Source organism: Alternaria rosae (assembly GCF_020736505.1).
Source record: "Alternaria rosae strain MPI-PUGE-AT-0040 chromosome Unknown BKA58scaffold_6, whole genome shotgun sequence".
Classification (NCBI taxonomy): Eukaryota; Fungi; Ascomycota; class Dothideomycetes; order Pleosporales; family Pleosporaceae; genus Alternaria; species Alternaria rosae.
Genome location: NW_025763575.1, coordinates 2,430,418 through 2,455,562, shown reverse-complemented (window position 1 = coordinate 2,455,562; position 25,145 = coordinate 2,430,418). Strand labels below are relative to the sequence as shown.

Genomic DNA, 25,145 nt, shown 5'->3' with positions numbered 1-25,145 from the left:
CCGCTCAGGGTCTAAGCCCCTTCCACCTTTCCACCCTTCTCCTTCTTCCCAAAGTAATTCGCCAGTGTATTCTTCTGCGTCGGCTTCTCCTCCTTCTTCCCATCCACCTTCTTCCTCCCCCCCTCCCCAACCCCCATCAACTTCTTGAACTCTTCCCATTCGTCCTTCCCCACAATCCCCCCACTAGCTTCCTTATGACCCCTCGCAAAGCTCTCCCCAAGCCTCTTCCTCAACGCCTTGTCACCTGCCACAATACCCTCCAGCTTCTTGATAATGTCGACTTTCTCCTCTCCTTCGCGCGCTCTCGCACACTTGGCAACGCGACACGAGAAGTTGACTTTGTCGGGTAGGTATCCTTCATTTGCGCACATGACGATTTCAAGTTTGTTGGATTTGAGGGTGCCGGACCAGCGGGTTGCGATGACGGGGTGGATTTGCGCGGCGGATGAAATGGTGAGGACGGCGATTGTGGCGTCGGCGGAAAACTTTGGGGCTGTGTGGGTGCAGCTTTCGGTTTCTCGTCGTACTTCCATGCTCGCGTCTTTCAGCTTGTCGGCTTTTGAGATGTCGACGGGACTGCTCGCGGAGATGACGGCGTCCCAGGCGTCGCGCACGTTGTATGCTGCTGATCTGCGTGGTGCGTTGGCTAGTGCTACGGCGTCGTTGATTGACTTTTTGGGATGTTGCTTGAATGTTGCGACCATATCTGGAAAGGGCGGCTCCCATTTAATGCTGCTTCCTAGGTCGCCGTGCGTTCCCAAGGCTGCTAACCAGGATATCTTGTTGTGTAAGTCTGGGTGGAGTGGTAGGCAGATGGTGTATGTGAGTAGTGCGCTGGTTGCAACAGGCGGGCAGTCATGAGCCGTCACGTAATCGCTGCCTTCTGGGAAGCCGCCTTCATCTGCAAAGTGATGGTCTACTACGAGGCATGTGTGGGGTGAGTCGATGACAGGCGGTGTCTTCCGGCTGCCTTGATCTAGAATGAAGATGTAGGATGGTGATAGTGCTGTCAGGGCCTGCTTTGTGGTTTCATCATGTACATTGGAGCCTTTTGGTGGAAAGTAAACAGATATGAGGTCAGGTGATAAACCTAGTGCGGTGAGGGTATGATGGAGTATGGCGCCAGAGGAAAGCCCGTCTGCATCCTTGTCGGGTAGGATGACGGTTGGTTTTTGCGCTTCAGCACTGGGGAACATCAGTGTCTACATACTCATCTATCGAGTCCGTAGTGATGTACCATTCTCTAATGATCTCTCGCGCGCGTTTAATCTGCTCTTTCCTTGCTGGCCAAACATTCTCTCCAGACTCGTCTTGTCTTGATGGGGTGAGATGGTATGCCGGGATCTCTGTCTTCGCCTTTGTTGTCGGCTTTGTTTTCTTCGGCTTCGGTAGTGATATGTCTTTCTCGGCTTTACGTTTTGCTGGACTTGACATCATGGTAGATGCGTGGAGTTGCCGGGCTTGTATAGAACAGTCGAGTAGTAGCGATGCTCGTGGCGAATGTAGACTTCTTAAAGAGGCTTCTGATGATTGCGCTAATCTATAGACAAGAGCTTTCATTATACACACGCGTTACCCCGGCTAGAATGAGAGGAACGAATGCATTCAAGGACGTAGGACGGGGTGAGAGGTATGGAGGTATCGATGACGTCGTTGACACGCTAGTCCCGTTCTCGCCCAACCACCAAAGTTTCGAGACGCGTTCACGCGTTATGGTGCTGGGAGGCTGTTGTGCGCCTCGCCTTGGGCCGTACAGTTATCAACTTCCTTCTCCTCTTTACTAAGAGGGAACTTCTCGTAGCCTGTGTACATATTATCGTTAGTAGTATTTTGAAATGATAGAGCTCATTTACATACTCAATCTAATACGTTCCACGGCAGCTGCAATGTGCTCGCCCGATTTGATGGTATCATTCATAGTCAACACCGCAGTGATATACTTAACTGGCTTCACGAACGGCCGAACCTCCTCGTCATCTGGAGGAGGGAAAAAATATCTGTCGAATCGAGCGACCTGCCTGAAGGCATTGCCGTTTTCGGGCCTCATATTATTTGATGAAAGCCATTGCTGGTAAATGTCCATATCGAAATATGCAGAATCTAATCCATTGGGCTTAGGTATCTCCGCGAGGATTAACAGTTCTGTTGCTACCCTCGTCACGTTATTGCGGCACGAAATCATCTTGTTGATGCCCTCTAGGATCTCTAGGGCATGGTCATGGACGTCATACTTTCTTTTAAGAAATTCTGTTATACGACCGCTAAACGCTGTGTTGAAGGCAAGGCTTTCTCTGCCCGGGAAGCTGTCGAGGTAGAATTCGCACTCGGACTTCAGGGCGTTGATCTTCATCGTTAACAGACCGACGCGTTCTTGGTGAGCTTCCCTTGTCGATTCGGAAGGGGATGATTGGTCTTTCTGTGGGGACTGCATAGTGGGGGAGTGTTGGGCTCAATGGGAGAGGGTGGCGAACGGAGGTTTATACCCATAGTGCGCTACCTCCGCCTTCACGCTAAGCTAGAGCTTCTAACCCGGGTTCTCGAATATGGGTAGATATGATGCATATCTCGGAAGTCGTAAGTGGCTCGTCTGCTCCGCGTCACCGCAGTACCGTGGAGGGAAGTGGATTCAACCATGCTACAGCTCCAACTTAACCTTTGTCTCCGCGAGTGTCCGTCCATCAAAGCCAATCCCCACGACCTCAACCTCAACCTCTTGTCCAGCGTACCGTTCCACAAACCTCTCGTTCACAATATGCTCCAACACATACGCTTTAGCCTCCAACAGCCCTTTACTTCGAACTACAAAGTATGCAAAAGGACCCGTGATTACACTCCATGGCATACCCGTAGTTTCCCACTCCGAACTTGCCGCGCTCACGTAGTTCCAGTACAGTCTAACGTGCTTACTGTCTCCTTCACCGCGCTTTTCGAGCCTTACTTCAGTGATTCCGAGAGAAGAGCTCGGAGGTAAATCGGATGTAGGTGAGATGCAAATCTCCTTAATACCCATCAATCTTACAGGCCCTTGTACAGTATCCCTCAACGGACCTTTGATATGTATACCCAGCTCCCGGATGCGAGTCCCACCCAAGTCGTCCACCAAAGCGATCGGCTCGCGCGACATCGGCATGCACGATCGATATTGCGTAGCCTTTTCCGTTTTAAAGTATAGTCCAATCGTCATGCACTCCATTTCCGGCGTCCTAGGATCTTCGTCGCTGTCTAGCACCATGGAAAGTTGCAAGGACCCATCAGCCGGCATGTCGAGCTTGTACAGAGGAAGCCAGGCTTGTACGCCCCAGTCACCGGTCGCCTGTTTTTGGATGAAGTCGATGACTAGGACGTTTCGGTTGTGTTCGTGTTCTATGTGATGTGATAGAAGGGCGTGTTCGCCTTCGGGGAAGAGGCTGGCTGGACGTGGAAGAACGGATTGCGAGCCCAGTTGTGAGTGCGTTTCGCTGTTGTTGAATAGGTGTTTTGCGTCGTCATCATGTGTTGAGAATGCGCGAGTGAAGCTGGTGTAGAAGAAATGTTCTGAACCCGCGACGCGTTCTTTTGCCGTTCGTAGAATTGGAAGCTCTTTGTTTGGTGGGTGACGCGATGCACAATCTCCGCAGGTGCACTCAATGCTCTCCGGAAGTGGTGTGCCTTCCCAGACGGTGTGTTCGACATCCCGCTCGTGGCCTGGAAAATGCTCGAATGACCATGCGGGCGCGAAGACGCCAACCGACAGACCTGTATCTGAGAGTCTGGCCAATGCGACTCCAGTGTTTGTACCACCGCCCCCATATTCAGGATATGTGACGCGAGGATGGGTAAAGCTAGACTTGTTTTGGGCCCAGACGTCCACGCCAAAGTAAATATTCTTCTTCTTGCCTTCAGCGTAACGGCCAAAATAGCCAGCGTATTGTCCGAGCTTTATTGATTCAGAAACATCAATATCCGTCCAGCAGTAGTTAGTGAGTAGATTTTCGCATGCGTCGGCAAATTTGAGGTTGGAGCTGGTCAGCGCATTCTGATAGGATATTTTGTTGGAAATGGTGAGCGCATCGTACCTAAGGTAGAGTCATGCGTCAGTCATGGTGAAAGTGGATGTGAGTTCATTACCATATGAGCCGTTTGGTGGCTCCTAGTTCGGCCTTCAGCTGGCGTAGAAACGCTTCTAGGACCTCTGGATCCCACACATCGCTTGGGAACGGCTTTTCAATGTTGATCAGCCAGCCATCGAAACCGAAGTGCGTTGCAATGGAGACCAGCTTCTTCACCATGGGAAAGTTCATTATCCCAGACTCTTCTGTCGTATGCTGCAACACCCGTTCCGAGCCTTCAGTCTGTGGCTCGATCAAAAAGGTGCCCAGCGCTTCCACACCGTTCCTGTGAAGCGTATTCGTCCATGTGGGTGGTGGCACGCAGACCAGCTTATGAGAGAAGTAGACAAAAGTATCAACAAACTGGAGATATTCACACGAGTAGAGTTCCTTGTCTACACCGATGGACTGCACGCTTTCGTAGTCATGGTAGTTGCCAGAATAGTCATGAATCAGCAGAAGACCAGTTTTGCGGTCTTCGGTCGGAACTGCACCGGTGGTTCGCAACAGCGGTGTATTGGCTCTTTGTAGAGGGTCAGAGTTAGCCTCGGTCCACGATTCCAATTGATCAAAGGTATCGAAGTAGGCGAAACCCTTTAGTCGATCTAATGCGCGCTGTTGGCGTCTCTCTTCCGGCGTAGGCCCAGTGTCCGGGGTAGGGAACAAATGACGGTACCCATCGCGAATTGGTCTGAGGATGTCTTTCCATCCAAGAAGATAAGCCATGTCTGACTGCTGGTGAAAGTGGTGAGTGTGTCGCGACAGTGGTGCGAACTGCTGCGGGAAGTAGCGGCGATCGGGATGACGTTGGCGGCAGGGGCAGTTCCTTGGCGTGCAAGGCTCCACAGCTCCATCCCTACGTGAAGCAGCTGGCGGAACGTGTCTTTTATGTCAGGCACTCAACAACCACCTCCAACCACGCCTCACGTCGCCAAACCTCTGCCGCTCTTTTCGCCGCGACCAGCGACCCACGCACCGCCATGATGAACCTCTTCCGACTGCTGGGTAAGCCTCGCGACACGAGCACTCCGGGGAACTGTCAATAATGCTAACACGTCTAGGGGATTTATCCCACCTGCTATCCATCCTGATTCTGCTGCATAAGATGAAAGTGTCGAGCGTACGTCTATCTGAATTGCACAAGTAATGCGCCGCATATACTAACACGGCATAGAGCGCGTCCGGCATCTCGTTCAAGTCACAATTCCTCTATCTGATGGTCTATCTCACGCGTTACGTCGACCTGCTGTGGACCTTCTACGAACCCAAATCGCTCTACAACACCATTTTCAAGATCATCTTCATCAGCACATCCGCCTACACTGTCTACCTCATGCTCAATGACTACAAGCCGACGCACGACCCGAACCTTGACACGTTCAAGGTGCAATATTTGCTGGGAGCGAGCGCGGTGTTGGCGATACTGTTTCCGTACAAATACACATTCTCTGAGGTGGGTAGTCGTATGATCTGCGAAGGAAGACGAGGTGCTAATGAAATTAGATTCTCTGGGCTTTCTCCATCTGGCTGGAATCAGTAGCCATTCTGCCCCAGCTCTTCATGCTGCAAAGAACCGGCGAGGCGGAGACGATTACGACACACTACCTGTTCGCGCTGGGTGCGTACCGGGCTCTGTACATTCCCAACTGGATCTACCGCTACTTCTTCGAGGTGCCCAAGTTCTACGACCCGATTGCGGTGATTGCTGGCATCATCCAGACGATCCTGTACTCTGATTTCTTCTACATTTACTACACCAAGTAAGGCTTCAACAACTACTGAAGGCGCATCAGCATGCTAATTGAACCTTCAGGGTCATCCAAGGCAAGAAGTTCAACCTGCCCGTATAGACCGCGCGCGCATGGACGCTGCTCCCTTCTGCTGTTGGCGGCCGAGTTCGGTCCTACTCTGCTTCGTATCTGGGCATATTTGTGTTAGGTGGGCGTTTTGTGGCATTTTTATGGAAGGAGGTAGCCTTTGATAGTTGGTTGGCTGGGCGTTGCACGAGTTGGACGACATCACACGACGGGTGAATGCGCATGTAGGAAGATACCTTGAAATGAATAGACGTGAGATGGTCATGGTGTTATGTCGAGCATGCAAGCGATAAGGCTGAGATACGGAAAAGCAGTGCATGCATGGGTGCGCCACCGACTGCAGCCTCGAGGCATCAAGGGGAGCCTGGAGGTGCGCTGCCAATCAGCGGACGCTAATTCGGAGGCCAGGACTCCGCAGCATCTCACAGCCGTCAGCCCTCGCAACCTTTGATACTTTGTTATCCTAATAAACCCATTTGCTATTTGTTCGTCCGCTCGCTCTCTTCACTTTACACATTTGCCCTGCCGATTTATCGCATTAGTCAGCGCATCCACGTCCGCCGTCGACGATTATCGCCTCCGCCTCAGTTATCGCCGTAAAGTGCGCGCCTCACACGACACCAAGGATACGTCAGGGCCATTAGGGCTGCAGCGTGCGCACGCGAGGCTCCTTACATACACACAAGCACACCACACACACCACACACGCCAACCCGCCATGTTCTGCCTCCGCAGCTGGATCCCCGTCCTGTTCTTCTTGTAAGCACCCACCCATCCCATCTCCCTACCACTCCACGCGCATTCCCTCCCTAACACCCACGCGCAGATTACGAACGCACGCCTCGCCCGTCTACCTCGTCCTCTTCATCTCAGCGACCTACTTCCTAAACCGACCGTGCGTGTACTGCTCGCTCCTTCTCTTCATCCTCGTCGTCGCCCTCTTCGACTTCCACACTCCGTGGTTCGATGCGCCGCTGTCGGATAGCGCGGAACTGGCGCTGAATGGCACCGTCGCGGAAACGGCGGGTGTGTTGGCGCAAGCGGCGAATCACACGGCCAAGGCGGTGGTGAGGGGGGCTGTTGAGGGGGTTAAGGGAAGGGTTGGACTGGGCCACAGTGAAGGGCAGAGCTATGAGTGGGTTAAGGGGTTGTTGGGGAAGAAGGAGTGGAGGATACAATGTTTGGATGTGTTGATAAGGATTTGAATGGGTGGGATTGGGAGACGGGAGTTGGGTCTGCAATGTAGAGGGATGCAAGGCGTTTGTGGCTATTAGGCCTGGATGCGCGGGCAGGCTGGATATCGTTGCATGGCTGGGGCGTATACTGAAGCATCTGCAGGCGTCAATGGCATACCACTTTCAGGATTGATATCCACCAGCTTGTGCGTGATAAGCATGCTACGAGCATGCGAAGAAAGCAGAGGGAACTGCAGAGACGACGCGCCACACACTCGATTCAACGCCGCATGGACAAGCAACAATACCAGATATAATCCTACGCATCTTCGCATCTGGATCTAGATAAATGCATATCTAAAAGACCCCGCGCTAAAGCCGACGCAGGGATTCTACGTAGGTGGGGCGCTTCGGCGTGCCGCACGCGCACCTTCCCCTCTAAGCCTACACGCATCATCTCATACCAGACCAATTGAACCATTGACCCCCCTCTTTCCTCTTTCGCTCAGGTTATCTACCCCGCGGACCTTCGCCCTGGCTGCTCTATCCGCCTCTGCGAGACTTTGCTCTCGACAATTGACGAGGTGTAGAGCTAATACTTCGACGCGTCTCTATTCTGCTGTATCTACCACGCAGCCTGCCCAGCGCTATTCACTCTCCCCGACCCACCTCAGCCGCTCTAGAAGCTTCTCTTCTGCAGCTAGAGAGCTTGATTCTGCCCCACGTACCCAATTCCGTCTAAGACCGAGGCTTGCCGTAGCAAACACAAACACCTCTGCAACACAAAAGAGATTCTGCCAGAGCGAAGTCACCAGCAGTTTCGTCAACATGGCTTCAGATCGCGATGTCCTCCCCGCATGGTTAGTTGATACATCTCTAGTTCCGTGACCAAGCTAACATCCCAGGGCCAAACCCTCCCACTACGCCCTCTCCCTCCACGACCTCGAATTTGGCGGCAAGTTTGGCTACAAGGGCACCGTCAACATCACCACCAAGATCACAAAGGACGATGGCTTCAACACCCTCGTTCTCAACGCACATCAGCTCAAGTTACAAACCGCTGAGCTGAAGGCCGGCGACAAGACACTGTCAGCAAAGGACATCTCTTACGACGAGAAGAGGCAACAGGTCACACTCGACTTTGGCGAGAAGATCAGCTACTCTGGCGAGGCTCAGCTGGAGATCAAGTTTGAGGGCTTCGTCAACAACATCATGGCCGGCTTCTACCGCTCCAAGTACAAGCCCAAGGGCGACGTCCCCGCTTCCGTCGCAAAGGACGACGAGTTCCACTACATGTTCAGCACCCAATTCGAGGCCTGCGACGCCCGCCGCGCTTTCCCCTGCTTCGACGAGCCCAACCTGAAGGCTACCTTCGATGTTGAGCTGGAAGTGCCCAAGGACCAGGTCGCGCTCAGCAACATGCCCGAGAAGGAGATCAAGCCCAGCAAGAGGGACGGCTTCCACACGGTCGTATTCGAGCGATCGCCTATCATGTCTACCTACCTTTTGGCGTGGGCTATCGGTGACTTTGAGTACGTCGAGGCTTTCACCGAGCGCAAGTACAACGGCAAGAACATTCCTGTCAGGGTCTACACTACGCGCGGCCTGAAGGAGCAGGGCCGTTTTGCTTTGGACAACTGCCACAAGATTGTCGACTACTTCTCCGAGGTCTTCCAGATTGACTACCCTCTTCCCAAGGTCGATTTGTTGGCCGTTCATGAGTTCTCGCACGGAGCTATGGAGAACTGGGGTCTCATTACCTACAGGTGCGTCAAGTGCTTGAACAAGCTGGACTTTATGTTAACGTAACTAGGACTACTGCCGTACTCTTCGATCCCGCTACATCTGCCGACAGCTACCGCAACAGGGTTGCTTACGTTGTCGCCCACGAGCTTGCCCACCAATGGTTCGGTAACCTTGTTACTATGGACTGGTGGAGCGAGCTATGGCTCAACGAGGGTTTCGCGACATGGGTCGGATGGCTTGCCATCGATCATCTATACCCAGGTACGTCTAGAGGAAACAGTATAAGAACTTCTGCTAACTCTCACTAGAATGGAACGTCTGGGGACAGTTTGTCGTACGTCACAAATCTCGAGGTATCTACTACCAGCCTATTGACGATTTCTTCTAGACTGAATCCGTCCAACAAGCTTTCGCCCTTGACGCGCTACGAACATCGCATCCCATCGAGGTACCCGTATACGACGGTCTTGAGGTCGACCAGATCTTTGACCACATCTCCTACCTCAAGGGTTCCTCAGTCATCCGCATGCTGAGCGCTCACCTTGGCGAGAAGGTCTTCCTGCAGGGTGTTGCCGACTATCTCAAGGCCCACCAGTACTCCAACGCCACTACCAACGACCTATGGTCTGCCCTGAGCAAGGCGTCTGGTCAAAACGTCAACACCTTCATGGACCTCTGGGTTCGCAGGATCGGTTTCCCAGTCGTCACCGTAGCTGAAGAGCCTGGTCAGATTGGACTACGTCAACAGCGCTTCCTTCTTGCGGGTAACGTCAAGCCCGAAGAGGATCAAACTACCTGGTGGATTCCGCTTGGCCTTCACACTGGCGAGTCAGCTTCCAGTGCGTCTGTTCACGAGACCACTGCTATGACACAGAAGGAAGACACAGTCCGCAACGTCAGCGACAGCTTCTACCTGCTCAACAAGGACCTCACTGGCTTCTATCGCACCAACTACCCTGCGGACCGCCTGAAGAAGCTTGGAGAAGACCGCGATCAGCTCACCGTACAAGACAAGATTGGCCTCGTTGGTGACGCCTACGCAAACGCAGTGGCAGGTTACGGCTCCACCGCTGGTCTCCTCGCACTGGCAGAGCGCTTCCAGGACGAGTCTGACTACCTTGTATGGTCTCAGATTCTGACCAACATTGGCAACGTCCGCAGCGTCTTCTCCGGCAGCGAAGACATCAGCGAGGGACTGAGGAAGTACCACCTCAAGCTCATCACACCAGCAGTCGAGAAGGTCGGCTGGGAGTTCAAGGATGGCGAGAACTACCTCGTCGGCCAACTTCGCGCCAGCCTCATCCTCTCCGCCGGCATCGTCGGCCACAAAGCCACTGTCGACGAGGCACTCAAGCGCTTCGACGCCTACGTCAACGGTGACAACAAGGCCATCCACCCCTCTCTCCGCCGCGCCGTCTTCGCCACCGCCATCAAGAACCGCGGCGAACCAGCCCTCAAAGCCGTCCAAAACGAATACCTCCACACCACCTCCATCGACGGCAAAGAAATCTGTCTCGGCTCTCTCGGCCGCGTCCAAACCCCCAACCTCGCAAAGCAAGTCATGGACTTTGTCTTCTCCGACGCCGTCGCCATGCAAGACAAGCACAGCTCCACCATCGCCCTCGCCAATAACTCCAAGGTCCGCCCGGAGGTCTGGCACTACATCCGCGACAACTGGGATAGTAAGGTGCATCCCGCGCTTGCTGGTAACCCTGTTGTGCTGGAGAGGTTCTTGAGGTTCGGACTTAACAAGTTTACGGATGCGAAGGTGGCGGATGAGATTCAAGAGTTCTTCAAGGGCAAGGATACGAGGGGGTACAATAAGGGGCTTGAGGTTGTGGATGATACGATAAGGAGTTATGCGGCTTATGCAGAGAGGGATGCAAGCATTGTTAGGGAGTGGTTGGGTGCGAACGGGTATTTGTGACTGGGTGGGGTGAAGTTGTGAAGGGAAAATGTAAAGGGATTCAAATAGTTGGATGATGAGACAGGGATGATTTGACACGAATTGAAAGCATGAACTGTCATTCGTGTATGGATTGGTGTTGTTCTGGAGACGCTTGTGGTCTCCCCATGAGGCTGGCTTTTGTTTGGGTCTAGCATAACGGTGTCACTGGCACCACTTTGAGAGTGAGCCTCAGTGCTGTTCTTGATCATAGTCCTTCAGTCCAATATCCGTCGTCATACCCTTCGTTGCAGCAAGTGTATGATGTTGTGATCAGACGACGAATGTGTGATCGCGCCATCAATTGAGAAACCAGCATCGAGTTTCGTGTACTCCACGAGCCTCACTAGCGAACCGAACATGGCGTTTGTAAGTGCTGCCTAGGTCGGTGGAACATTGCCACACAGAGCGACTGCGACCCACGCAAAGTCTTAATCTCTCATAAACTGCTGTATAGACGAGATGTAGAATCTGTACATTGGTTTGACAACATCATGTGCACGAAAGGGATCACCGGAGACTGCCTTTGAGAGCTGTAAGCAACTTTGCATAGATGGATAGAGTACTTTTGCAATACGAGCCGCGATTGAACTGGCTTGATGTGTTTGGTCACGCACAGTCCTTCTGCATGATGCTGCTGTTGTCGCGTGTTGGCTGAGCGAACTGAATGTAGCTTCTATGGGGGCTGGAGTAAGGGCGATGGGTGGGTAGGGGAGGCGGAGGGAAGGAACAGGGGAGAAGGGGGTGGTGGAAGTTATCCCTACCTAGGTATCCTAACCCGATCTCTTGCTAACAGGGCGTATACGCTGCTGTAGAATTCCAAGGCCGCGCCTAAAGCTTCTAAGACGATAGCAGAAAGGATCTGTCAGCTACCTATCTAGACAGACTCGCAAACACAGAGACAGTACGTTAGAGATGCTCGGCCCAGTCAGATTGATTTCCGAGGTGACATTGGATGAGAGCTTGAACAACATCTTAGCCACAATCAGTGAGCTCAATAACACCAAGGTGCATAATGCACACTAATACATATTCAAAGAACGATTTCTTCAGCCTCTTTGAAGACTACACAAACGGTCTGGTCTCGCCTATAGTCAGAACCCTGAGGGAGCTAATAAATTCCAACGAACAACATCGTGAGATCGAGTTACCAGAGTGTAAGAAAACATTTCGATACCTTCTTCAACTCCTTTCTATCACAGAAGCCAACTATCGTCAAACCCTCCTCGACAAGACAACCTCATCCAAAATCTAGAAGCTGCGAACACGCTCACGGAAGCCGAATATAACCGTCTCGATATGAAGGCAACCGCTTCCGTTGCTGCTGATGCGATTGACAAAACGCTTCACTCGCACAATGTCGACGTAATCATAGGCCCAGCAGACAGCCGCCTACCTGACGTTCTTGCCGTAGCCAGTAAATCTATGTCATGTCTCTTGACAAGCTTTTTCTCACAACGTGCACAGAGTATCCTTCGGTGACTCTGACACTTGAATATCTAGATTAGAACGGACGGCCATTCGGATTACTCGTCATTGGCTCCAAGTACCAAGACAGTCTCCTTTTGGACGTGGCTCGCCTATGGGAAGCAAATTTCCCGCCTAGAAAGACGCCTGACTTATATTGTGGTGGCGCAGGCTGCTAAAGACGGGGAATGGAACTGTGCGCGGTTTGACAAGCATTTGAAGGGAAGGGTATATACACGCTTTGAGCAAACTCACCAGGGTTTTCAGGGAATCAAAGGTAGTTTGAGGAATAGGCAGTGCGTCTTAGTTTTATGGACAGACAAGTTGTACAAAACAGCAGCCAAGCGGTTGCTTCACCATGAGCGCCATCACCAAGGAGAGCTTTTGCTAAAGGAGGAGTAGGAGGAGAACGATGGCAACGAGGAGTTTGAATCTCATAATGTGAGAACATACTAGTAAATGAACAGGCACCCAGTAACTACACTGGTATGAGAGAGAACGTCATATCAGTCGTCATGTCAGAATGAAAGAGGGATCAAGTTATAGTTTTCATCATGAATGTTCAGATGGTTATTCTTGCTGACTACCAACTAGATAGTCCTTCTTCCTTGGAGAGGGTTGTAGGAACAGAGCGGACAGCCACTACTATGACGACGGAGAAGTGTCTTTGTATTCGGGGGCATGGTCATTGTGAGGGTAGATGTGTAGGTTGAAGTCAGTTTCGTTGCTGCTTACTTTGCGCTGACGATCTCCTTCTCGATTATCGTAGTTCTCCGACCCACGTGTCCTGTCGTCCTGTCCCCCTTTCCGGAGTTCCGATCATAGCTCCTCCAGATCCTCATCCCCCATGTCGAGGGCGGGGAAATCGCCGGCCTCGCAACGTTCAGGTCGTACAAAGACGCCGGAATTGCTGCCGCACTCAAAGTATCGCTTGCCTTTGACGCTACCATCGTTCTTGCCTGTCGGTTCGTCGAGGGTGACGCCGATCCAGACGCCTATACCCGGTATCTCAGGGACAAGGCCAATATAGGAGATGGTTCCCCGACGGGCATCTGACTCGGGTAGGAGGCGAACACGACCGTTTACAGAAAGACCTGATAAGGGTTTGCGTTAGTTGAATCGATTCGCTTCGCAAGTATACATGCGGTAAAGGAGACCAAAGTGTAAGTATGAATGCAGCCAGGATAATCGTACGAGATCAGCTCCGTTCGCTGTTCAGTGGAGCCCAACCTATTGTAACCTCGTATCCGTCCATGGTTTGGGCGTAGACAGGAGGTTTACGCGAAAGCGAGCAAAAGAAGCAAACATATGCCCAGGCGGAATGCAACGGGTAAGTGGGCAACAACGTCCCGACGGCCGGGCGGGCAGTTTGGCAACTAGCATCGCGTATGCGCGGAAACCCAAGATCATTGCACGCCTAATCTGTCCCTCATGCACACCGATCACATCTTACTCGAGATGTGGTGGCGACAGCGAGGCTCAAGCGGGGAAGGCGGCCTGATTGTTCGAGACAGATGCAGGCGTTGCCCAAAGCAATGCTATAGCGAGGTAGTGATGCGCGAATATCGAGACGTAGTGCGGCGTTGGATCCATCAACACAAATCTCCAATACATCCTCCGGGGATAATGGCATTCAGCGGAGTAAACGATGCGTAACGTGCTGATGTGTTTTAGAAAGCAAGGAAAAATGCGGGCCGCGCCATCCGAGGATCTGATGCCCTAATCCACCCTGACGATCTCGCTCGGGCGAGCAGGGAGAGGGAGATTTCAGGAAATGGACCATGTCGTAGTCGAAGTGTATTCGCGAGAAAGTTGGTCGACGAATGAAGCTGGAGGATGGGGAGAATAATGAGGCTGGGTGGCAAGGAAGGCGTCGATCGCTTATTTTGAGAATTGAGTTTAGGGTTTCGGCGACTTGCACCCTTTGCCGCTGCCCGGTCCCTGCCAGAAACGGGTAACCTAGCGGAGCGACGACAGTCGTTGGAGGACGGCAACACTCGAAGCGATTTCCTAGGGTGCTAATCGGTTTACTATGGCATGTTGCCTAACAGATGTGCTTCAAACGCCATACGCTCGGCTATGGAGGTCTGGGCCAAGGGTTGGATGCAGGGGGCCGAAAAGGGTAGTCGTGTATGACGGGTTTGGTCAGAGGATACTCGGTATGCGAGATTGCCTTGCCTGTCGCTCAGATGTCCTTGTCGGAGGGTAATGAACAGGCTGAGACATAGTGAATCCTGTTATGATGAGGCGGCAACCTTGAAGGTATGCAGCAGTCCGGTTTGGGAAGAGTTTGAAGCATCTCCGGTTTGCACATTGGAACGACATGGATGACTACAAGGCTGCTATGCGATGGTTGACGCCCGGATTCCGGTGTTCCCTTTGCCGCGCAAACGTACGGCTCAACGGTGTGGGTGAAACATGCGGGAGATATACGGCTTACCTCGTTCCTCTACCTCCCGTTCGGAGGCGCGGATCTTTTGCTGCTCGATGCTGGGAGCATCGGGGTCGAAACGACCCAGCTTTTGCGCCTTCTTCCATGCGAGGACACTATCGGTCCGATGCTCGTACTCAGCAGCGGGCATTTCATACTTCTCAACGGACGACAGGTCGGTGAAGTCCGTCCTCGCACCCGGCGGACGAGTGTCAACGACCTAGACGTGCCTGTCAGCTCGGGAGCATGTTTGCGAGGATTCATTTGCTCGGGGATGTCAGTTGAGATTGCTCTAGCAAGGTGGCCGGTACAAGGGATGATTCATGAGGCCATGTAAGGCATTGGGAGTAAGGCCGAAGCGCCGAAAAAGAAATGGCAAGACAGCAGCGAAAGGCTATCCGGTATTGCGAAAGTTTATACCGTCGGTATTGGATGCCGAGTACCAGCAGACTCCCGGAGTGCCCAACGCTTGCAGGCGATCTGGTAACTCAGATGAAACGAAGGATGGCTTCCGCGCGGATCGCGTGCCAAGCCGCAGCAATTGGGAAGAGAGGGGCAGTGCGGGGCATGCAAATATGCAGGCATGACCTGACTGGAGCCGGCAGCCTCAACGTCGGACCTGACAACGAATGGGGCAGTCGAGGAGAGCGACGCATGAAACTGCTAGGCGTGGGTGTAGAGTAGATACAAGGAAGTAGAGAGGCGAGCCGGGGTGGCAGAGATGTGGCAGCTCGCGAGAGGACCGCAGCGTCGACACAGCCAGGACAGGGCTGCGGCGAGCGTGCAATGAGAAGGCAGAAGAAGCACTTACGGTTATCTCCGCATACGGCTGCAGCGGGAAAGCAGCAAGACGCGTCTGCTCCTCGTCGGGGCCAGTGATGGCGACGGCATCCTGAGAGCCCACGCGCAGCGACAGCTGTTGACTGCTGGCGGGCACACCGGTGATGGGCTCCAGACGGGCCTTGAGCTGCGCAATGGACCACGACGGCGATATACGGCGCTCTGACGACGAATTCGGGGAACTAATGAGAAGCGGCACGTCTGCCGCGCTCTGGAGTGACATGTCGAGCGAGGGGCAGAGCCGAGGTGCACTAGAGGGGTAATGTATGTATATAGGAGGACTCTGCGCTGTTGGTGGTTGTGATGGTGTGCGGTTGACAGGTGACCCGCTCCGTATGCGGGATGGTTACGAGTGGTGTAGGGCCGAAGAAAAGCATTGGAGAGGGTTGCGCATGGCCGTATCGAGTATGCTAAGCGATGCCAAGGCCGTGGTTGTTAACCACAGTGAATGTCTCAGGGCCTCACGAACCGCGACGAACGCCCACCACCCACGCCACCCCACGCGCTCTCACATCAGTTGATGCGTGGGATCTAGCAGTTAGATACACTCCCACGCCGTGCGCTGGCATCGTTCGCGCGTGGGCGAGTTATTTCTGATGATCTTCGTCGAGGTAAGGCCTGCTCCGGGTCGAGCTGCCTCATCCAACTAATGCAAAACCATGCGCTCGTCAGCCAAGACGTGGTGATTGCACTTAATCACATACAGCATTTCGCGGGCGCCTGCCAGCGTCTGCACGCGTCCCTCTGCACCAGCGTCAACGAGACATGTCATGTCCTCCAACTGCCTCCAACCGACTCCAACTGCGGGCCTTCACCGCTCTTGTATGCGATGTATGCAATGCAAGTCGTCTGTAAATATAGAGTGCTGCGCCTTGTAGATTCATGTGTACCCAGAGGCTGTGACACCTGCAAGACATCTACAAGACGACCAAGCAGACCAAGCACACTCCCAGAGCCGCAGACCCTACCAGGGCCGCGGAAGTGCAGTTCGCATGCCGTCGGCGCGGTGAGATTTGTCGCAGACGTCTGTGGGGAGTCTCTTGATCCTGCACTCACTCACCAGACCGTGGGCGCCGCCGAGGAAAGGCCCTTTGCCCTAGCGCTAGCCAGCGCACGGGGATGGTTCATGGCTAATGCACCTGCATGTCGGCTCCCACTGGCCCAAGGCCCTGCTATATCCAACCTCATTCAAAACATCCATCCAGTTCGGCCTCTCCTCACCGCCTCATGCGCATCATCGCGAGCCCTGGTCCCGTGATGCAATCCGCCATGGCTATGACATGGCAGGGCGGCGCCTCCTCGTAGCTTCACACAACGTGGCTCGCGAACACGAAGACAACACAGCAGCACCGCCGCCGCCGCCGCCCCTCACGTGCGCGGTGCACAACAACCCGTGAACACGTCTGGTTGCGGATGAGGCCGAAGCCCCATCGCATAAACACCAGCGTGCCAACATCGTGTCAATCGTGTTAATGCCATGGCGCGCCCGAACAGCTTAGGCGCCAGAGCTAGACATCACGCCCACGGCCGCCGGCAGTTCACCGCAGTTCACCGCTCCTCTTGCGCATGCAGCGACTCTGCTAGATCGCCGCCTACAGTGGGGTTCTTGACCGGACACATGAACGCAGGAATTGCGCAGGTGGAGCCTGTCTTGAACGTTGTCGACGTTGGCGTGAACACATCACCACCTGCACCGCCTTAATGAAGTCAGCCGTTCGCAAGGCTTCGGTAGCGACGCTTCTGGCGTCAGATAGCCGGAGCAGGGCGAGCATGCTGCAGATCTTCCATGTCATCGCGCTTGTGCTCTTCCGAACCATCAGCGAATCCCTGAGACTGTTCACCGCTCATGCAAATCCTTGATTCGTTGCCTCAATGACTGAAAACACGCTCCAGCCGCTTCCTCGACGATCGTGAACGCGGCCCTGCTACCTGCAAACGCCGCAGCCCCGTCTTGGGCGCATTGAGGCCTGACGGAAAGGAGGGCAGCAAATGACGCCCAGTACACCACGCCGGCGAGGCCAATGTCAAACCGCAGTAATGCAAATGCGCCGGAGTCGTCTCCCACGTCAAAGAGTGCGAGTAGGTTGCTGATAGCATCTACCACCTCTCCCCAAGTGGGGGACACGTCATCGCAGTACCTCACCACGCAAGAACGGGTGTCGTGCTTTTTGTGTCAAGCTAACGCTGCCAATTTGGCCTGTCCTTTTCTTTTTGGTCTCGCTAAAATCTCCGGCAGACATGCTTCCTTAGATCGGATGAGCTGTGGTACTGCGGTGGTCTGTGGGTCGTTAATGTGGCGCGCCGCCAGCACGAGTCGAGAAAGCGTTAAGCGCACAAGTAGTGGGTGTCAAGTCAGAAACGCAAAGGGTACATCCTGATCCCAAGCCCCCGGATCCCTACCGCGGCGGACGATGAGGCGGCGCCAGGCCAGGGCTTCAAGGGATGCCTGCTATTAGTATTACAGTCGCACGCTAACTCTCTCTACTGGCACATCCATGCTCACTCCCTCTCAGACCCTACCTACCTTTGCTCCTACCAGTCTGTATCCACCACTCCCCTACGCTACGCTTTCCTACCTTCTCGACCTGAAAAGTCAGTGGCTAAGCACGCCCGTCATTCATCAGACCGAGTGGTTGGCCTGTTTCACCCCCTGCTCCGAAAGCCCCGGCCCATAGCCCAAATAGCTCGAGTCGATCGACCACTTAGAGCGTGAATCATCCAAAGTACCTCGCAACTGGCTACTTGGGTCATCGTCGGCACATTTAGTCTATCCGAACCTCATCACCTTACCACTGTCCTCTCCTGTTCATCCTCATACACAGCTACCCACAACACGTTTCGCCTCCTTGTTGTTGTTTACCAACTTCACCTGCACATCAACACCTACTCTCCACGAATACAACCTCAGTTTCTGCCTTGCCTTTGCCCAACGCCACACCTGGGCTGATCAAACGACGGTTTCCTGTCAATCATCTGCGAGGCTACCTTACGACAACGCCCGACCTGATCGGTAAACGTTCAACGTATAGATAGCCATCTATCTGCTGTACTCCACACCTTACAGCCACCTACCCCAACACCGCTACTGACTGAACGATTGTACATCTTTCGGCAACTTGAGCTTTCGAAGGACGCAGGTCTCTTGACAACTTTCTCCATTGTATGGGCTGGCTAGAAGCTAGTCCCTCACCTTCATCCTGGATATCAACCTCCTCCTCGAGCCTCGCGCTCGGGGCTCAGAGTCACCCGCGAGCAAGAAGAGCTCCATATCAAATGTGTCCCACTCGACAGGAGCGACCAGAGGATACACAACCGCACCTTCAGCCTACACACAGTCACCTTCGCAAAGAGCGTCGCCGGCGTATGCCTCTGGAGCACCCGCGTACCCAGGCCCCCCGCACTACGCGCCGATGTCTGCATACAGCCAGGCACCGACATCAGCACCCCAAGGACCCGGATCAATGCTAGGAGGACCTGTTCTACCTGCCATCTCCGAACTTCACCGACACGCTGAACCCGCACCGCTCCCACACTTTCGCCCGCTCTACTCCGGCCCACATGGACCATCCCCACCCCGTCACCCGCAAAATACTAATGGCTCTCCCCCTTCAACACTCAAGCGACAGGCATCCCAAACCCCGCTACCCGATGAGAGTCCGGCCAAGAAACAGTCCAAATGGACGCCAGAGGAGGACAACCTGACCATCGAGCTGCGGGGTCAGGGAATGAAGTGGGACGACATTGCGAAACGACTACCCGGAAGAAGCTCCATCTCCTGCCGACTTCGTTACCAAAACTACCTCGAAAAGCGAGCCATCTGGGACGAGGAGAAGAAAAACAAGCTCGCAAGACTCTACGCTCGGTATGTACCACTCGACAAATCCGGATGGCCAGACTTCTCCATCTTGGTCATCCGTTCCTTCGTTTTGAGCCCACATCTTTGGTTTCAGATCTACCCCAGCACACTCTGCCGCACGCGTATGCGACGCTTTTCCGCGCACTCTACTCAAAATCAATACTGACTCTTCTTAGATTCAAGGACCAAATGTGGCAGAAGGTCGCTACCGAGATGGGCATTCCCTGGCGGTCCGCCGAATCGATGCACTGGCAGCTGGGTGAGCAGGAGATGAGCGCGCGTGCGAATGCGCCGGTGTTTCAGCTCCACCCATCTGCAACCGGCACAGGCATGAGCTCGCCATCGCAAGTGCCCGTTATACCAGCCTCTGCCCCGCATGGCTTCACGCCTGCCAACGCCCCTCAGTTGATGCCAAACCCGCCGCCGATGCCGCCGCAACTGCATCAGGTGCCCCCGCCAATGCCCCAAGGTCCAATGCATAGCTACCACCAGCGGGCCGACAGCGGTTCCAGCGCGGGCGGACGAAGGAGGAGGAACAGCTCATTCAGTCGCAGGCGCGCAGACCCTCGCAACCGGTCCAGCGTGCCCCCTCAACTAGGCCAACCTCTTCCCCAGATTCAACCACAGTCGGAAGAAGACTTGATCAGCGGAGCCAGGACAGCACCTGTACCAGGCATGCAGTCCATTATCAAGCAAGAGGGCAACATGCCCAGCTACATGGAGGCGTACCACCAGAGGAGAAGGGAAGAAGAGGCCGCAGGCCCGTCACGAGCAGAGCACCACGCACGGAGCGAGGGCATGAGGAGTCCGGACAGGATGTCGCAGCGCAGCGGAACCGGCAGCATCAAGAGCATGAAGCGCGAGGAAACGGAGCGAGCATCGGCCCTGCCCTCGCCACCCCAACCGTCGACACCTTACGAGCGACCAGCATCGGCAGTCGCATAGACACGTCTCGCACTCGCATTAATCAACGATTTCTTTACTTGTAGTAGATGGGATATAGACATATTTCGGGATGCATGCATACAACATTCGGGCAGGAACCGTAATGAGCGTGGGTATACCCAGGGTTTCGGCGCAAACAAAGAGAGTGAGGGTTCAGGAGTAAACGGGTATACCACGAACGCTTAGAATAGGGAACCGCGCTGCAGAGCCTGGATGAAGATCAACGCAGGAGCATATTCCGCACGACTGTGGCATTTAGCGTGGGTTGGTTGTCAACATCTTTTTCGCATTGATATCAATCTCTTTGGCATCTGTTTTTCCGCATTGCTGAACATCATAGCGTTTGTTTCTCCCTCTAGACTCGCATTTGTCCATTATCATGGTTGCTTTTTTTTCTTCTCTCGAACCGTTTGTCACAGCACTGTTTAGTGTGGTTCATTGCATTTCTCTATTCAATCATCTATCTCAACACAAGCACCCAGCGGCATAGCGTGGCGAGGATACCTTTACACCGATGTTTTCCCCTCTTAGATGTTACGTGTCGAACTACGTGTTCAACCAGCTAGTTTACGGCCTCGAAGTGTATCAAAGACAACGTTAGAAAGACTTTTTCGCGCTTCACTGCAACCTCGCGCCACCTGTACCCTGCAAGCCAGCATAGCCATGGCCAGCACACTGTCACAGTAGTAGCAAGATTATAATACAACATGAACCAAACGGTTCCGTTCATCTCCGAGAAGCAAAACCCGCCCTCCATCCCTCCCTAATTACGTTTCTTTCGGACGGACGCTCAAAGTTACACTTTACGTGCAGGGTCATGCCGGACACGCCTGTTGCTATGTTGAGTGTGTGTGTGGCGTGGCGGTGAACAGCAAACGAAATTCCCACCGCCGGGAAAACAACGTTCGTCTACCCCGGATCATCGTATGATGACGTAGCGGCCATGGGTGCCACACTTTCTCATGCCTGAGCAAAAGGTCGGTCAAACAGGTACCTACGTGGCCGACTCAGCGTGCGCGGAGCGCTGCGCTGTCACCGCTTCAGGGTGTGTTCAGCAAAGCTTAGCTCGAGTCGGAAATTTTTCGCCTCCATCCCTCCAGGTTGCCTCGCGTTCGTCAGGAGGGTGTGGTAGGGTGCGTTGTTCACGACCATGACCTTCTGCTCCACTAGCACAGCCTTCGTAGCCTCACTTGTAGGCCACGCGATTGGATGCGACGGGGGAAAAGAGGGTGCCGCTTTGCATGAACTTGTCCTTAGAACGGTTCGCTGTCCTTGCATGGTCTGCAATGCGTAAGTCGCATGCAAACTATTTTAGGGCTTGGGCTGCTGGGTGTCGTGTCATCGGTTCTGCTGTGCAGGCAAGAGGGTGTTGTGCCCCGCAAAAAGCAGGCGGGGCACGTGATTGGCTCGCAGTCGTGTTTGAGGATGCCGTAGGGCTGCGTGGCTGCTAATCGATAAGCCTGGCCGAATGCCCATGGCTGCCGCCTTTGCCCACCATCCTCGCGCGCTTACGCTGCAGTTGCCAAAGCTAATCGGCCTCGAATTGGTGCCTTGGGCGTAAACCAAACTTTGTTGCTGTTGCGCGCACTCTCCGCTCCCGTCCCACTCGGAGCACAAGGCTGAGATGGTCCCAGCCCTCACGAACCGCTTTGAAACAGCCTAGTTCAACCCGCCCAAGGCACGTCCGCCCTCTCACCACCCAACCTGCCCAGTGCGTGGCTTCGCAGAGCAAAAAACAAAAACCTTCCATGGTGCTTCTAGAAGGCCCAGCTTAGTCCAAAGTCTATGCCCATGACATATTCCCCTTGCCGTCGCCGTCACACCCACCTACCCGCCAGTTCGTTCGCGCCAATCTTCACGACATCGCATTCAGGCAGATTGTGTCATTCATCTACGTGCCGCCAGGCGTCGGCATAACACTCAGAACACGGCGCAATGCCGAACTAAGCCAAAGCAGAGAGACCTGGCGCATGGGACGAACTGGAACCATGCAACATGACACAAGCGGAACGGTAATTGTCCAGGCAAGCGCAGACGAACCAGGACGGCGACCATATGAGTGCCCTGACGTTTTCTTTTTCCGGGGGTCGGCCATGCGACGCAATAGGTGTTCGCATGATCGGGGAACGGATGGGTGAACTATTGTCAAACGGCCGAGCCGCTCCTCGGCGCTGCTTGTGTTGTGTTGCATAAACAAATCACGGCGGAAAAGAGGTTATGCATGAACAGTGTCGTTATTCTCACGGCGATCGCCTTTCTTCGAGAAGCCTTCCCGATGCGGCATGGAGCATGGCTAGTCGAGGGCCAAATCTCCCACCTGTTCGCCAAACGCGAATCATGGGCGCTGACATGCCACTGCTCGCACACACCACTCACACATGACGACACCCTTTCACTTGACACATACACAGATCCACCCCAGGGCCTGCCACCACCCATCCCTTTCTGCGTTCAGTGCAGACTAGGAGTGCCTGCCGTCGCCTTACCCGCGCGAACCTTCTCATCGGCTTTGCCACATCGTACGAGAATTATGACATCTTGGTTCTGATATCGTTGTCGCAGGATTGCAACTATCCTGCATGCTGGTTCTCTGATCGCCCGGGATCGCTGCCTTAGGCCGAAACAACTGACATGGGCGAGCATGGCAATGATCAATCGCGAGAGAAGAAAAAAACCGTTCCGTGACATGTGTGTGGGCCAGGCACGTCCACGCTTGCATCAGGGCTGTTCCATGGAAACAGTGTCGAGGGCGCTGTCCCTTACTTCTTGCTGCCCACGCGTTTGGCGGCTCCTGGCTCGGTCCCATGTCATGCGACATGGGGGCTGGTCCTGAAGCTGGCTAAGCCGTGCGGGCGGGAAGACCAAATCGAACGTCTCAAGAATGTTCTTTGCATCATCCCCTCCCACGTGCCACGCAATCTAATTTCGGCGTTTGGCTTGCGAGCGCGCGAACAGACGAGATTAGGCCGATCGGAGGCTTCTCCGTCCCTCGAGATGCGCACGAAGACATTGCGATGTGGTCATACCGTCATTTTGGGGATCAGAACGATGGCCGTGTGTCATCATCCCCGACAGCTGAAAGAACCTCGGGATGCTGAGACGTTGCATTAGCCAGGCGTCGTCTGTTCGCGCAAGCTGCATGGGGCTTTGTCAAAAGTAAATGGAAATGGCCTCACATCAGCTCATACAGCAAGCCACCACGCTCGCCGCCTCCTGCGTCAAAGAAGCAGCCCAATCAAAGCCAATGCAAATAACGTGCAAACACTCGCCAATCCATACACCCAATAAGCAAAGTATTGCACTACATGCAGTAGTCCATGGTTCAGCACCCGAAACCCACACATCGGCATCCGACACATGCCCAACGGCTTTCCCACGGTGTATCCCGCAACCGCATTCCTATTCCGCAATGTGAAATTCAACGCGCAAATCGCGATTTCGTGACGATCGCAAACCTGAGACATAGCGCCCAGTGGACACTCCGCACCGCAGAATTTCGGTGCTGTTGAGTCAGTCAGTCGAGGGAAGGGGAAAGGACAGACGAATGCGAGATTAGTGGCGCCGATCGAATAGTTCACGCCCTGTTCACCCAGACATGCTCGCCCGCCCTCCCCCAAAGGGGAAAATGAACGAACCGCCAGCGCCCGCTAAAGGACCCGAGACCACCACCAAGACTAAGCAAGACCGAAATTTCTTTGCTTTTTGGACAAAGCACGCGACAGGCGAGCGAGTCTACACGATTCATGTTTGCATCTTTCGGGCACCTGTCGCTGTTTGCTAATGCTGCTTACCTATGCAACAGAAACCTTAGTCTATTCGCGAGTGACCATCGCGCATTCGCTTCGGCATTCGCAGCCGACTTTCTTACTCGTCGTTTTCGCCGGTCCCACACCGTTCGAGTGCGAGAATCGCGACTGCACTAGGTTAATCCCTCGTCACGAGACAAACATGATGAGACACCAGGAATGCGCGTATCATTCACACCTCGAATCTGGAGAGAATGGACATAAGCCCACAATTCCAGATTGGCAGGCATGGGATGCCTTAAAAATCTGGTGCGTGTGTTTTGGGTTGTACCCCGCTTAGTTAAGGTCCTGAGAATCAAGGCTGCGACAATGACAGTTGGACTGTGGCCTATGGCTGGCCAGCGGACGAGGCGCATGTGAGGCTGAACACGCCATCATGTGATTGTTCGAGGTATGCCGATTGGTTCACGGTCCTTGTTTGGGAATGTTTTGAAACGTGGTGTTGCATTCGCCCTTGAAAGTTCTGGAGCTTTGCACGCTTTGCACCGTCCATCTACCTCATTACCCCACTAAGCTTTCAGGATGCGCAAATGCTAAGTGGGGTGATGATGATGATGAAAGAGATGGCAGGGTGGCAACGTTCAAACACGACACAGATGCCATGGAGGCCTCAGGCTGTGTTGCAGCTGAACGCGATGCGCAAAGAAGCGGTGTCACGGACACTTCTTTCACGCCTTCAATCTCTGTGTCAACGTTCTGGTTCGCCGTTACCTCGCCTCGAAGCCAACACGCTCACATCGTTGCCCTTGTATGGTGTCTAGAACGGATGAAACTCCATGACATTTTGTTACCGGCCGAGATATCTTCTCCGTCAGGAACGAAACGCAAATACTCTCTACTCTTAGCGAGATGTTGTAGCGCGTAGTGCAAGGTACGCGTAGTATCTGTGGTGTTGGTGTGTGTGTATCCATCTTCACCGGACGTCACAGGTGTTGTGGTTGACGACTAGTTCGATCTGTGGATGGCGGCGCAGGGTCTATGGTCTACACCGCTCCACACCGCTACAACCACTCGACCTGCGACTACCAA

General features: G+C 53.9%; 7 protein-coding genes across 7 annotated transcripts; 5 read left to right on the top strand and 2 right to left on the bottom strand.

Annotated features, from left to right (window-relative positions):
- Positions 1 to 11: 11 nt before the first annotated feature.
- Positions 12 to 4,856, bottom strand: BKA58DRAFT_363394 (glycosyl hydrolase family 85-domain-containing protein; the record flags this gene model as incomplete). Its single annotated transcript, XM_046168828.1, has 5 exons — positions 4,108 to 4,856; positions 3,123 to 4,055; positions 2,845 to 2,873; positions 1,238 to 1,553; positions 12 to 1,185 (listed from the first exon to the last, which is right to left on the bottom strand). The coding sequence occupies exons 1-5, from the start codon at positions 4,812 to 4,814 to the stop codon at positions 12 to 14; spliced, it is 3,159 nt and encodes a 1,052-aa protein (XP_046024721.1). The 5' UTR covers positions 4,815 to 4,856.
- Positions 4,857 to 4,955: 99 nt separating this feature from the next.
- On the top strand, positions 4,956 to 6,356 carry BKA58DRAFT_387644 (er lumen protein-like protein retaining receptor). The gene is made up of 5 exons (XM_046170588.1): positions 4,956 to 5,093; positions 5,150 to 5,208; positions 5,263 to 5,541; positions 5,592 to 5,848; positions 5,902 to 6,356. The coding sequence occupies exons 1-5, from the start codon at positions 5,069 to 5,071 to the stop codon at positions 5,936 to 5,938; spliced, it is 657 nt and encodes a 218-aa protein (XP_046024720.1). The 5' UTR covers positions 4,956 to 5,068; the 3' UTR covers positions 5,939 to 6,356.
- BKA58DRAFT_387641 (uncharacterized protein) lies at positions 6,357 to 7,528 on the top strand. The gene is made up of 2 exons (XM_046170587.1): positions 6,357 to 6,664; positions 6,732 to 7,528. Exons 1-2 carry the CDS (start codon positions 6,624 to 6,626, stop codon positions 7,108 to 7,110), a joined length of 420 nt encoding a protein of 139 aa, XP_046024719.1. The 5' UTR covers positions 6,357 to 6,623; the 3' UTR covers positions 7,111 to 7,528.
- Position 7,529: 1 nt separating this feature from the next.
- BKA58DRAFT_387640 (peptidase family M1-domain-containing protein) lies at positions 7,530 to 11,138 on the top strand. The gene is made up of 5 exons (XM_046170586.1): positions 7,530 to 7,940; positions 7,986 to 8,846; positions 8,894 to 9,087; positions 9,135 to 9,160; positions 9,215 to 11,138. The coding sequence occupies exons 1-5, from the start codon at positions 7,909 to 7,911 to the stop codon at positions 10,751 to 10,753; spliced, it is 2,652 nt and encodes an 883-aa protein (XP_046024718.1). The 5' UTR covers positions 7,530 to 7,908; the 3' UTR covers positions 10,754 to 11,138.
- Positions 11,139 to 12,699: 1,561 nt separating this feature from the next.
- BKA58DRAFT_387638 (tubulin-specific chaperone-like protein B) lies at positions 12,700 to 15,925 on the bottom strand. Its single transcript, XM_046170585.1, has 3 exons — positions 15,481 to 15,925; positions 14,679 to 14,889; positions 12,700 to 13,332 (listed from the first exon to the last, which is right to left on the bottom strand). The coding sequence occupies exons 1-3, from the start codon at positions 15,730 to 15,732 to the stop codon at positions 13,058 to 13,060; spliced, it is 738 nt and encodes a 245-aa protein (XP_046024717.1). The 5' UTR covers positions 15,733 to 15,925; the 3' UTR covers positions 12,700 to 13,057.
- A 1,252-nt stretch (positions 15,926 to 17,177) lies between these two features.
- Positions 17,178 to 17,369, top strand: BKA58DRAFT_316973 (uncharacterized protein; the record flags this gene model as incomplete). Its single annotated transcript, XM_046167601.1, has 1 exon — positions 17,178 to 17,369. A coding segment is annotated over one exon (192 nt), but the record flags the coding sequence as incomplete, so codon positions are not given.
- Positions 17,370 to 18,027: 658 nt separating this feature from the next.
- BKA58DRAFT_317154 (MYB DNA-binding domain-containing protein) lies at positions 18,028 to 20,310 on the top strand (the record flags this gene model as incomplete). The annotated part of the gene is made up of 4 exons (XM_046167607.1): positions 18,028 to 18,101; positions 18,332 to 18,473; positions 18,692 to 19,371; positions 19,542 to 20,310. Coding segments are annotated over 4 exons (1,665 nt in total), but the record flags the coding sequence as incomplete, so codon positions are not given.
- Between the last annotated feature and the right edge of the window lie 4,835 nt (positions 20,311 to 25,145).

Bases quoted from the DNA above. Each gene is read 5' to 3' on its own strand.
- BKA58DRAFT_387644 (XM_046170588.1), top strand. From the start codon at position 5,069: ATGATGAACCTCTTCCGACTGCTGG. The intron at 5,209-5,262 runs GTACGTCTATCT...AACACGGCATAG, and splicing joins ATAAGATGAAAGTGTCGAGC to AGCGCGTCCGGCATCTCGTT. The intron at 5,542-5,591 runs GTGGGTAGTCGT...TAATGAAATTAG, and splicing joins ACAAATACACATTCTCTGAG to ATTCTCTGGGCTTTCTCCAT.
- BKA58DRAFT_387640 (XM_046170586.1), top strand. From the start codon at position 7,909: ATGGCTTCAGATCGCGATGTCCTCCCCGCATG. The intron at 7,941-7,985 runs GTTAGTTGATAC...CTAACATCCCAG, and splicing joins CGCGATGTCCTCCCCGCATG to GGCCAAACCCTCCCACTACG. The intron at 9,088-9,134 runs GTACGTCTAGAG...AACTCTCACTAG, and splicing joins CATCGATCATCTATACCCAG to AATGGAACGTCTGGGGACAG.
- BKA58DRAFT_387638 (XM_046170585.1), bottom strand. From the start codon at position 15,732: ATGTCACTCCAGAGCGCGGCAGACGTGCCGCTTCTCATTAGTTCCCCG. The intron at 14,890-15,480 runs GTAAGTGCTTCT...AGGCACGTCTAG, and splicing joins AGCCGTATGCGGAGATAACC to GTCGTTGACACTCGTCCGCC. The intron at 13,333-14,678 runs GTAAGCCGTATA...AACCCTTATCAG, and splicing joins ACGGGAGGTAGAGGAACGAG to GTCTTTCTGTAAACGGTCGT.
- BKA58DRAFT_387641 (XM_046170587.1), top strand. From the start codon at position 6,624: ATGTTCTGCCTCCGCAGCTGGATCCCCGTCCTGTTCTTCTT. The intron at 6,665-6,731 runs GTAAGCACCCAC...ACCCACGCGCAG, and splicing joins ATCCCCGTCCTGTTCTTCTT to ATTACGAACGCACGCCTCGC.